We start from the raw sequence: 12942 nt of genomic DNA on the forward strand, positions 1-12942 counted from the left end.
TGACTTATCAAGTTTAGTCCTCTGAATTTCTGGAAGGATAGCTAATGTTTTTCTCTCAAACATTCATTCCATTATCTCCAGCCTTGCTGTGACAATGGAGCGAGTCAGCAGCGTGCTATGGGCTGGAATATTTATGAGGAAATTGCAGATACTTGAAAGCAGTTCGTTTCTCTGAGAAACGCACAGTGAAATTAACGTGATTGTAGAGGGGTTGTTTACACTAGAACAGACCACATTAGTGGGCTGAGGTAAAATAATGCTGCGTAGAAGAGCTTGTGTGTCTGTGGTTAACCTGCTGCTGTGGAGTCGGATTACATTGCTAGCAGAAACTTCCTGTGTGCTTTAAAGCAAGTTACTGGTTCTTAACTGAGATTTTCATCTCTCTTTTAAACAGAAATATTCTTTTGCTTCGCAGGATCCGATGAAAACAGGTACACTGCGATACTCAGTGCCATTGTACAAAGAGCACATTGGTGCCTTATCAGATGATGTTTAGTGTAATCAGACTCAAGCCTCCTCCCCTTCTTGGTCAAGTGAAAAAGAAGTAGAATTTAAGAGAGCTCTGCCTTTCAAAGCAGTGTGTCTGCTGCTCATATAGTGAGCTCTGGCAAGCAATACATCCCTGGGGGCATTCCAATTTCATGTAGTTGGGAGAGCAATGCTGCACGGGACCATGGATGGGAAGAGCTTTTCTGAGCCTTCTGAGAGATGATAGTTGCATACAGGCAGAAAGTGCCGGACATGAGACGAAGAGTCACACAAAACCTGCCAGCTCTGATATCTGCTGTTGGGCAGGAAGGCTCCAGAGTTTCATCTGGAGAGGCTGGATCCCAGGCCAGTTCCAGGTCCTGTCCTTGGGCCACAGCAGCCCCTGCAGCTCCAGGCTGAGCCAGAGGGGCTGGAAAGGGCCCGGCAGGAAAGGCCCTGGGGGTGCTGGTGGCAGCAGCTGAACAGCTGCCCAGGTGGGGGAGAAGGACCAGGACACCTTGGCCTGTCCCAGCCCTGGGGTGGCAGCAGGAGCAGGGCAGTGCCCATCCCCTGTGCTGGCACTGCTGAGGCCCCACCTCCAGTCCTGGGCTCACAACAAGAAAGAGCTTGAGGGTGTGGAGTGTGTCCAGAGAGGCGAACGGAGCTGGGAAAGGGGCTCAGCCTGGAGAAAAGGAGGCTCAGGGGGGACCTCCTGGCTCTGCACAACGCCCTGACAGGAGGGGACGGGCTCTGGGAACAGGGACAGGGGGAGAAGGAACAGCTCAGGCTGGGCCAGGGAAGGTTTAGATTGGATATTAGGGAAAATTTCTTGATGGAAAGGGTTGTCCAGCCCTGGCACAGGCTGCCCAAGGCAGTGATGGAGTCACCATCCCTGGAAGGATTTAAAAGACAAGCAGATGTGGCATTGTGGACTTGATTTAATGGTGGCTTTGGCAGTGTTATATTTGTTTGGACATGATACTCTCAAGGGTATTTTCCAACCTATTAAGTCTGTCGGATCCATAATGGCTTGAGAAGCTCCTGTACACTCTCTAGCTGCATGTGAATGGTCATTTTTGATTCCCGTTAAACACTAAAGGCAGGAAAAAAACAAACCCTCCTATTCTTGTTTTCTCTCCATTACAGAAACAGGAGGTGTGTGGAAACCTGACTTTGCAGCATCACATGCTTGAACCAGTGCAAAGGATTCCTCGTTATGAGCTTCTCCTGAAAGACTACTTAAAGAAACTTCCAGAAGAATCTCCAGACAGGAAAGATGCTGAAAGTACATGTCAACTCCTCTCTGTCTAAAAGCACAATGAAATCTTGGGCAGTTTTTTCTTCACATGTTCAGATACTTACAACCAGGACTATGGTAGAAATGGAGATCTGAATTAATCAAATTATTGCCAAACAAAGGGATTTTAAATGCTTTTGGAGTTGAGAAGAAAAGGGTTGGAATGCCTGCTCTAGGAGTGAAAGCAGCTTTGCCAAATAACCAGCGACAATACGAAGTTTACCGCACTAGAACATCTAACATTTTTGTTTAACCTGTTGCGTGGCTAAGGACAAAGACAGGAGGACATCGTTGCAGTAGCCAAAGGAAGAATGGTTTTAAATTTGTATTGTATTTAAATGAGTATTTCTTGCCAAGAAAGCCAGATAGCCTCTGTTTAAATGATGAAACAGGAGGAATGGGCTTCTCTTGATTATGAGGAGTTTTTGATCTCAACTAGAACAGGGTCCATATCTCCCTAAGCAGGCAAGCCCTGTTTTACAAAAACAGTCTTAAAAATATGCTTGGGAAGACTTAAGTGAGATTCGTAATAGGTGATTCTGGAAGGTGAAGGTTCTTTGTCACTGTGTGCTTTGGCTCATCTAGATTTTTAGGAGAGAAAGATGAAACATAGATCAGCTGAACAGGCAGAAGTGATTGTGTCTATAATTGCTTATGTATCATCAGCATTGAAGGAAAAACAATACTCAGAGAGGTGAACCCATCCCCCAAGGTGCTACTAAAAGATATAATGTACAGAATGCATAACTGTTGGTACCTTTATTGCAGAGTCACTGGAGCTGATATCGACAGCAGCAAACCATTCCAATGCAGCCATCCGGAAGATGGTGAGTGGCAATTCCAGAATGGAATTGTGATCTGACTGAAACACTTGGCTAAACTGAGGGCCTCCCATTGCAACAGGCTCAGTGTGGTAACTGGAGAGGAATATCTGACTGTCAGTCGGGCTTTAAACATGTGTTGGATGCCCGAGTTCTTTTTATTGTAAATGCAGTTTTCTGTGGCTTGTTGGGTTTAAATTCCACTTCCCTCATTCTTAAGGACCCAATGAGTTGAAAAAGGAAGTCTTCATAAAACTTATTATTTGCTTTTCCTTGAAAACTGTTGGAAGTATTCCAATTAGGCCCATTCACAAGGTGTTCTTGCAGATTTTCACACTGGTTTTTTAGTCCTACTGTTCTTCAACAGAATGAAGGTTGCTTTGATTTGGTCTTGGCTCATCTTAAGTGCACAGAGTGTGCATTTTGCATGCATCAGTAGCTTCAGAAAGCTGTGCTTCAAAAACTGGGCAGTCAGACTGTGGAGATTTTGGACAGTAGCACATGTTTTATATATAGAAGAGCTAGTGTATTACCATTAAAATAAGTGGCCGTTATAGCTGCAGATGTTATCCCTTTGGTGCACCTAGGTGTCTCAGGGCATTTTGTATCAAACAGACCTGAAATGCTGTGTATGTGGCTTAGCACCCATTGAACATTTGGGGGTCCAAGGTTTATATCGGCTTCCCTTACTTCCAGACCATTACTTCTTCCCCCAGCTGGTGGGGACACCATGAGACCACGTTTCCTGTGGCTGCTCTGGGGAAGTAGCCAGTTGATGTCTGTGTATTGTCAGTATGTCTGAAAACACAGTTAGGAAACCATCTGTTTCTATTTGAGTCTGGCATGTTCTCTTGATAAGGATATATTTTGGTGGAAATTTTTCTGGTTTGGGGCCTCTAACAACTTTTTTTCCTGGGGGCTGTGTACAGTATCTCTGCAGATACCAGGAATATGAAATAACTTGCTGGCCCACTGGTTTTTGTGTCAGTTGCTTTTTCTGTTAGTACACAAGAACCCATTGGAAAAGGCTGCTATAATAATTCTGCTGCTTGAGGTCCAAGGCAGATTAAAAGGAAAGTGAGTGCTGTGGCAAAATCTCCAAAAGTTAGTGGACAGTTACATTAATTGTTGGCTGCTTACCCCTGTTGTGGTGCAGTAGAAGAAATAAATCATGCTTCCATTATTTGGTAATGTACAGGTCTCCAACTTGGCCATTGATTTTACTGGACATTGCTTCTAAAGTTCCAAAGGTTAATATTTGGACTTGATGATCTTAGAGATTTATTTCAACCTTTCTGATTCTATGATACATATTTATTGTTGAATAGTAATAAAGTGTCAAATAAATTTATTTCAAAATATCATTAAATGGTACAATCCAAGTATAACTAATCCAGTATGACTAATCCAGAGTGGTGAATAGCACTGAAGAGTATGCAGCAGGTTTTAATATAAATGCAAAGCTGTAGTGGAAGTGAAAGACTGTTTTCTTTCAACTTAAATGCATTTACCACAGAAATTAAACAGTGGGAAATAGACCACACAGAATACTTTTTTAAAATTTAAGTTGCTGGGGGTTTGTACTTGCAGGAAAAGATGCACAAGCTTTTGGAAGTCTATGAGCGCCTGGGTGGTGAAGAGGATATTGTTAACCCAGCCAATGAGCTCATTAAAGAAGGACACATTCAGAAACTTTCAGCGAAGAATGGCACAGCACAGGATAGGTATTTATTCCTGGTGAGTGTTTTAGTTGCTCTTTAATTTTCAGGGTTGTGCTCAGGTTGGATGGGCCTTAGAGCATACTGGTCTAGTGGAAGGGGTTGCTTCTTACGGCAGGGGGTAGAACGAGATAGGCTTTAAGGTCCTTTCAACCCAAACAATCCTCTGAATCTTTGATTCTGTGGGATGTTTCCATCTTCCTAAGCTTAACAACAGAAAGCATTCACCAGCTGGGCCCAGCTACTCCTTCTAAGCAGCAGTTTTCTCTTGTAGGTTTTTCCTCAAGCATTTCCTTCTTTCTTCCATACTGTGCCTTTTCTGATGCCTTGTCATGCCCAAAGGGCTCTTTTCCATCTCCCTCCTCAGAGGCTGAGTTTTTGCAGAGTGCTGCAGGAGGTGATTTCTAGCCAAACCATGTTGCTGCAGGAGATGGCCAGCTCTGGCTGGCACTGGGAGAAGAGCTCTCGTGCTTTCAAGGCAGTCAAATGCAGATTGAGGGGCTGAAGGGAGAAGTGGCTGGCTGACATGCGTCTGTCTGCCCACTTCTTTCGGTAATGATCCATCAGCCCCAGTTTCACCTTAAATCTCTTCTTGAGACTTATGTCTTAGAATAAAACACACCAGAGCCCTAAACTTTCACAGTGCAGGCTGTGTCCAGCATGTAACTGCCTAAGTTAAACTCTTGCCTCATTGCAGTTTAACAGCATGGTGCTGTACTGTGTGCCAAAACTGAGGCTGATCGGCCAGAAGTTCAGTGTCCGAGAGAAGATGGACATTGCAGGACTGCAGGTTTGCATCTCTTCTTTTCCCTTTTTTTAATGCATATGGATTGCTATGAATCCCTGCTGAATCCAAACACGTAACATTATATGAATGTAAAAATATAATAAAATTCTAAAACCTGGCTTTGGATCACTTTGGATCAATGCAGCTTTTCCACTACGAGAAAGACCTTAAGGTGCTGGAGTGTGTCCAGAGAAGCACAAGAGAGCTGGGGAAGGGTCTGGAGTACAAGTCTGATGAGGGAACTGGGGGGATTCTGTCTGGAGATAAGGAGCAAGACCTTCTAGCTTTCTACAACTGCCTCAAAGGTGGGTGTAGCCAGATGAGGGTTGGCCTCTTCTCATGGGTGACAGTATGGGAGGAAGCAGCCTCAAGTTGCACCAATGGAGGTTTAGGTTGGATATAAAGGAATATTTCTTCACTAAAATGGTTGTCCAGCCCTGGCACAGGCAGCCCAGGGAAGTGGTGAAGTCACCATCTCTGGAAGCGTTCAAAAAATGCGTGGATGTGGCACTTGAGAACATGGTTTTGTGGTGAATGTGATGGTGCTGTTTTGATGGTTGGACCTGAGGATCTTAAAGGTCTTTTCCAACCTTTATGATTGTATCTCTTTTTGGGTTTTTTTTGGTTGGCTGGTGTTACGAACCGTTTTAACACATAAGACCAAAGGAAACTAAGCCTCTATGAATAAAGTGGATCGAACCCAAAAAGGTTCAAAATATACCCCAAAACTTGATTAAAACCAAACGAGGTTAGATACTGGTGCCAAAAAGAGTGATGTACTTTATTTAATAGTAAAAGAGGCAAAGAGAAAGAAAGAGAAAAGAAGGAAAGAAATAGGAAAAGAGGTGTGCCTGGGTGGGTGGACTGGGAGAGGGTGACAGGGGTTAGGTGGAAGCACATCACCCTTCCCAGGGTCCCAACAACATCTCGTTGCTCCCCTCCATCTGCTCTTCTTGGTGGTGAGGGTACCCCGCCACCCACTGCCAAAAAGTATGGAATCCAGTGGATTAATAAAGTGGTTTGGGCCAGGTGGGAATGCCCACGTGCTTCCCTCCCCTGGGTAGGGCAAGTTTGACACTGTCCCTTGCAACACTGTGGATCTGTTGCACCATCTCTGGTGCAGGGTCTGGGGACCCCTTTGGGGAAGTCTTTGATGGGCCATGGCTGCTCTCCTTCATGTAGATGCAGCTTTTCCCAGGGTGAAGGGGCCCACAGCTGACCTCTGCACCGCAGAGGATGGGCATTCACTGCCTCTCACCAGAGGCTTTTTCATCATACACCCAAAACGTCTCCTCCCCACACCCTTTGGTGTGAGGGTCTGTTGGAGCCTGGCAGCTGAGAGCCTCGGGGCTGTGGCCTCCACCCCGAAGGTGGTAAGCTGGATCTCTCTGTGAATGTATTCTTCTCCCCTGAGTCAGTTTATTGTATCTTCATCAATGAGCAGTGTAGGGGACTCCATTCAGGGTTCTGGTGGTTTTCTCTGCAGCTTTTGTATGGTTTTGCTGGAACAGGCAAAGGTCTTTCATGAAGTTGTTTAAGACATAAATTATAACATTTCAGTTTCTGACAGTTGGGTTCTTAAAATTTTTATAAGAATCATTCAAAGGGTCGCAGAATAGTGGTGACTGTGTGACATGTTTGGGCTGAGAGCCTTACCTTGTCCCCTGGCTGGGACAGGAGCCACCTTCTCCCCCTAGTGCTGTAGGCGTCTCTTTGGTGATGCAGACCCACAAGTTTTGTAGCAACGCAGGTAACTATGGAAACAGTCCCTTATTCTTTCTGCTTCTATACTTTATTCCAAATGATCCTTTTGACTAAACATTTCAAAGAATGACTGTTCTTGTATGGCATTAAAATGTTGGGAAGACAAGGTCAATGAGTAAAAAGCTGCTGTGCTTTTTATAGGTCCAAGAAATTGCCAAGCAAAATGTGGCTCATACATTTTCCATAACAGGCAAAAAGAGATCATTGGAACTACAAGCCAGGTATGGTTCTTGTTCTGTCTTTGAAGGTTTGTGAATATGGGTGGAGAAATTGTTCTACAGGGCTGTGCTAGTGTGACAGAGCTAAAGATGAGGTGAGCAGCAGAGGTGGGTAACTTAGATACGTAAGAGAATGTTGGTCCTAAGTCAAAGTCTGTTGGTTGCCTTTATTGAATGCTTACAGTGTTTACAGTGGTGCTTGTAGGGCCCACTCTGTCAACAATTCAAGTATTTTTGGCATTTGGTAATAATTAATGTCAATAATTATCAATAATATTTATAAAATAGTGGATAGCAAAGCTAAAAATCTAATGGATATAAAGCTGTAAAGCTGTGAATTGAATTCACTGATAATTCTGTAAGTAGAATGATGATGTTTTCTCTATTTTTCTTTTGTTTTAACAGGACAGAAGAGGAAAAGAGGGAGTGGATTCATGTTAGTACAAAGCACCAGTGATAAGGAGGGCAATCACCATGCAGGCAGCATTTGAAATCATCGTTTTGGGGTTCTGAATTAATGTGGCTGTGCAGGGAAGCCGGGTGGGCCAGTCTGGTGGAGCTGCTCATGGAGAAGTGTGGAGCTCAGTCAGGGTCCCAGTGCTGACCAGCTGGCCCCAAAAGTATCTGGGGGCTCCAGCTGGGCTCCCCTTTCCTGCATTCCTCAAGCCCAGTATGAGAAGAGACTGGGGCAACAGACCTTGTATATTCTTCCAGTTTGACCTGTAGAGACACTGTCTGATGGCAGTCTTAGTTTTTAACTGACACAATAATGGGTTTAACACCAGCACTTAAGGTTCTTAAGTTATTCTTTCATTTATACAAGTGTAAGGGTTTTTCACCAAGTGATAATTCTACCCATCTTCCTATGAGAGAAATTTTTTTTGTGATGCTTCTCATCTTTGCTGACATCTTTGTCTCAGGTCATTCAAGCCACAATAGAAAAGCACAAACAGAACAGTGAGACCTTCAGAGCTTTCAATAGCTCTTTTTCACAAGAGGACGACCATCTTCCTGATTCCTCAGTAAGTACCAGTGCTTCATTCTGCTTGCCAGAACAGTTTTACCAGCAGTTAAAACCTGCACAGCTAACTTTAAAATACGGGAGTCTTGTTCTGGATTGTTATGTGATATTACAGGGCAGTCATCTCCATTTCTTTGGGTCTCAAATGTGTATCAGTCACAGTTACTTAGCCATGCAGATACAGAATAAATTACCCAGGACAATTCAAAGCCAGAGACCCATTAGGCATGTTTTCCAGGCTGGTGGCTTTTTTTGGCAGAACAGGTATAATTCCTCAATGTTATAAGTGCTTAGCTGTCTGGAATGTTATTTGTGTCCCTGGGAAATTTTGTTCATTGCTTTTCCCCATCTTGTCGGAGGTGTATTTTGGGATCTTTTCTTTGATGTTATTTTATTATTAAGTAAGATATTTTTAAAGACTCAGAAGGAAAAATATACATTTAAAAAGGATCTTAAAATATTGTCTTATAGATAGTAAATATATTTCAGAAAATACTCTTCAACTAAATATGTGAAATAGTCTTGAAAGTTTATTGTTTCTCTACAGCCATAAGGAATCACTCCGTGTTGTGTTTGCTGGGAATTTTGTTATAGAAGTATTCACATCAGGACAGTATCTCTCCATTCAACTTGAAAATTATAGTGATAACCTTAGCCACAGGCATTTGCCACAAACTAAAGAGGAATGGGGCCTAGGAGAGCAAAATATTTAGGAATATCGTGCAGCGCTGCCTGTGACTTTATGACTTCAGACATGGCAGATTTTGGAGCAGAGACTGAACTTCGGGAGCTTTTTATCTTCCCCCTCCCCTGCCTCCTAAACTCTTTGTTTGGGTGGGGGTTTTTTTTTGTTTTGGTACCTAACCATTTTTGACATCTCTCCCTGGAGATTCAGGACTGATTTGGTGACTCGATAATCTGGATTTTTTATCTCCCTGATTTTCCAGGGGCCTAAGGGGAGATGCTGGATATGCCTTTCATCCCAGCATAATCAGATTGACAGTGAAGATCTTCTCAACGCTCTGTAGAGTCTAGAATCCTGCTACTGATAGTAGCAATGAGCCATTTTCAGAATCTGACATAGTTTACTTATCCTGAACTATTCATCAGCTAAAAATACTTGGGGAAAAAATTAGAAAAGAATCAATTCATGGCTATATTTTTCAGTTAACTCATGTGTGCATTCAGAGCCAGGATGCTTTGAAGGAAAAAAATCTTTTGCTAATAAGCAGACTAATAAGCACACTTCTGTCTGTGTAATTAAGACACAGCATCTGATCAAGTTCATTATTATTATCTTGCTGTGTAAATTTACTTTGATTTTGCTTCTGTGTTCATGGTGTAGCCACATATTTCTACTGCAGTCTTCATAAAAGCCAAGCAGAGCAGGAGTCTGGTTTATCCCTGGCTGTGATATCAATGCAGTCTGTACTGTAATTTCTTTAATGCCAGAATACTAACCTGCATTTTTAGGAGATTAGCTTCTCTAGATAATCAGCTTTGAAACTGATGTCAGAGCTAAATGTGACAGAAATTGCTGTCATTTAAAATGAGCTGAAAGTATTTCTGTAAGGAAAACTGGACAGATACTGAGAACATTCTAACTGCAGTACACCGCACTGGGTAACATCCACCAGACATATCATCTATGGAATATTGGGCAGCAACTTTAGAGGAAAATGTGACCCTTTTTTTCTCTTGTGAGTCAAGAAATAGGTATGCACTCGTGGATTCCTGGCTAGATCTGTAAAAGCTGCTAGAAATTGGCCTGTAAAAAAAAGAGTCAAATTGTTTTTCCCATCCTTGGCCATACACTTTCTCTGTTACAGTGCTTAGGACTGGTTGCACTTCATGACCAGTTCATGCAACTCTGACCATGCTTGTGTAAATAATATATTTAGAATGCTTTCAGGTTCCTTTGTGGTTTAGTTCCTCCATTTTTATCTGCAGCATTTCCAGGCTACGTGAAAGGTGTTTCTAAAGCCATCTAAAAATGATCCCAAGGAAAAGAACCTCTTTCACCACTGCTTCACCTCAGATGAGTTGCAGGCTCCTGGTGTGGTGACAGACCCAGTTTATGCAGTCTTGGAAGACTGGCAAGGAAAAGTGCTGCAGAGAGCTGAGCTCTGTGGAAGTGGCATCCCTAGGACTTGAGATTGAGAATGCTTCTGTTAGTTAAATCATGAATGTTAGACACTGAATCATCATTATTTCCCTCTGCTGTTTCTTTCCCCATAGATCTGGGGTGGTTCTGACAAACATGTCAATAACTGTATTCTTACCAGATCTGAGACACTGTGAGTGGTAATGGTAACATAACAGGGAGAAGCCCTTTTGAAATCTCTTCCCGTTAAGAGTAGAGGGTATTTGATTTTTAGCCCATTATTCCAAATAAACAGACATGGAGATCTGAATAGGCAACTGGCGAAATTTACTCTTTTCCCTGAATTTGCTGGGAGTTTTCTCAAGCTGTTTTTCAAAGCCTGTTTTTTCTCCACATTTTTCTTTTTCCAAGTCCCATCACATGGGACTTGGAAAGACAAGACCCATGTCTTTTTACTAGGCAGAGTAAAAGCCTGGGTTGATTAGGATTCCAGTGAAAAGAACCCCCTTTGCAGAGGACTGAGGCCCAGATGATGTGAACACCTTAGAGTTACTGGGTTTTTGCAAAGGCAGAAATAGCCGGTTACAGCTGAGTAGTGATGCTTCCCTTAATTCAGTCAAATTCCCTGAGGAAGTGCTCTAGGGTGACATCCCTGGCCCCAGGGAATGCATTTGCTCCTTTCCTTGTTCTAAGGAGTTGATTGATTGTACTAGAATATAAATAGATTCAGTGAGGCATCAGAATTAATAGCTCTTCAATTTGGCCACTTAAACAGAGATTAAACGTTCTTGCTTTAAAATGAAATTAAGCCAGAGTGTCAAAATGCACTGGCCGTTTGGATAACCTTGTAATAAGAGATGTCCGATTGGCAAAGGAAGAATGATCTATGGGAAAAACAGGAGAATTTATCATAAAGAATCCAATAGTTGTAGAACCCCGCGTAAACTAGCAAACTCCCTGTAAATTAATTGCAGATAAGGTGGTTTTCCTTTTAGAATGTAGCCTGTGATTTGGTACTCAATGTACAAAGCTTATTTGCCCTCTATATGTATTGAATACTATTGAATGTATATATATCTGTATGTATGGCATACATATAGGTAAATGAATATTATACATGAATGCTATAGGAATATTTATAGATATACAAACATCTACGTATATTTAGTACATATACATCTCTATAATTGAATGAATGGAGATGCCACTTTGCAGTTATTTAGGGATTGAGATGTATTGCAAAGAAGAGAAACTTAACTGAGTGGTGTTTTAATGGAGTAAATTTTGTTCTCCTCAGAATCAAGTGCTGCCACAGAGCCTTTGTTGGTCTGGCTGGCAGGCTCCAATAGAGGAGTGTCCTTCAAACCAAGGCACTGGCTTTCTGCAGCATGTGGGGGTCAGGCACAGGTTGCACCCAAAGGCGGTTGGCAATTCAGTGCTGTCTGTAAAATCATCCACATCAGAGCTCACCCCATATTTGAGGGTGGCTGAGCACATGTGCACCTGGGCTAGTGGAAGTTGTCCCTGCTCATGGCAGGGGGCTGGAACAAGATGAGCTTTAAGGTCCCTTTCAACTCAGACCATTCTATGAGTCTGTGATCTGATTTTGTGAATTCAAGTGTGCTCACAAGCAAAGAGTTGAGGAGCTGAAAGCAAACTCTTTTTCTTTTGTCTTCCCCCACACCCTTGTCTGTTTCTTTTTTATTGTTGTTGTTTTGGTTTTTTTATTTGTTTTTGGTTTGTTTGTTTGTTTGTTTGGTGGTGTTGTTTCTTTTCAGCGTTTAATATATTTGAGGAAGAATGTACATGTTGAAACTGTTCTGTGTCGTTCTGTTTCTCCTCAGATAGCCAGCACCAGCTCAGTGGAATCAATGCCAGGAGCAGATGGTGGTGGTGCATTAGGAGGGGTGAGTAATTTGAAGCTAATACTTCAGTCAGAGCAGTGTTGGGGGCTGGGTTACGTTTGTTTTGTAGCAGGAAAAAATAATCATACTTCAATATAGGTTTTATAGGGTTTATATCCTGCTGTCTGTGGCTTCAGCTGTGCTGTCATTAGTTTCCTGGCTAAGTTACACCCATAGCTGCTTGCCATTTGCAGCATCAGGGCATTTGAATCCTGCTCATAAGTGTCACAAAACCCAGCAAATAAACTCCCCAACCAGTTTGCTGGCTTAGAAAGCCGACATTATTTTATTCACAGTGCTGGATGCGTGGGGGGTTCTCCTCAAAGCGTGCAGAGACTTCTTAAAGCAATAGAACTCCTTTGGCAGTGGATATAGCTGCACGCACATGAGAGTTGGTTCCTTCAGTTTGTAGCGCTGGGTTTGGAGGGGGGAGCTTTGTGTGGGCTTGCTTTGTTTGTTTTTTGTGGGGATTTTTGGCGGGGTTTTTTTTTGTTTGGTTTTGTGTGCATGTGTTTAAGTTGTGATAGGGAGCTACACTGATTGCTTGAAGGGAGAAGGGCAAAATGATATCAGGAAACCTATCTGATTAATGCTGTTGCATTGTATAACTCAGGATTTCATCTCCAGAACCAAATTTTGAGTAACACGTCTTCCACAGTCTGCTTTCCGTGTTTCTGCTAGTGCAGAGGAAGAGATGATAGTATTTTTGTATGTCTCTGGCCTGTAAAACATTGGCTGCCACGAAAGCAAAATATACTTTCAAAGGTATTATTCATTTTGCTCAGTAAAATGGCTGTGACTGCTGCTGAGTCAAACCCAAGGGTCTGAGTTCTCAATAAG

General features: G+C 42.7%; 1 protein-coding gene across 5 annotated transcripts in view; it reads left to right on the forward strand.

Annotated features, from left to right (window-relative positions):
• FGD3 (FYVE, RhoGEF and PH domain containing 3) overlaps positions 1-12942 on the forward strand; it is an 85119-nt gene that overhangs the window by 58350 nt on the left and 13827 nt on the right. For all 5 annotated transcript variants that reach the window (XR_010722879.1, XM_066195108.1, XM_066195109.1 and 2 more), the window contains exons 8-15: positions 1615-1753; positions 2534-2592; positions 4177-4323; positions 5002-5094; positions 6997-7076; positions 7479-7509; positions 7994-8095; positions 12043-12105. Coding sequence is in view for 4 of the 5 variants with exons in the window: in XM_066195108.1 (XP_066051205.1) it covers positions 1615-1753; positions 2534-2592; positions 4177-4323; positions 5002-5094; positions 6997-7076; positions 7479-7509; positions 7994-8095; positions 12043-12105 (714 nt within the window). In the remaining variant the exon portion in view is untranslated. The remainder of the gene's footprint in view (positions 1-1614; positions 1754-2533; positions 2593-4176; positions 4324-5001; positions 5095-6996; positions 7077-7478; positions 7510-7993; positions 8096-12042; positions 12106-12942) is intronic.

Source organism: Chamaea fasciata, unplaced genomic scaffold, assembly GCF_029207755.1.
Source record: "Chamaea fasciata isolate MVZ Bird 193981 ecotype frontalis unplaced genomic scaffold, bChaFas1.0.hap1 SCAF_13, whole genome shotgun sequence".
In the NCBI taxonomy this organism is placed as follows: domain Eukaryota; kingdom Metazoa; phylum Chordata; class Aves; order Passeriformes; family Sylviidae; genus Chamaea; species Chamaea fasciata.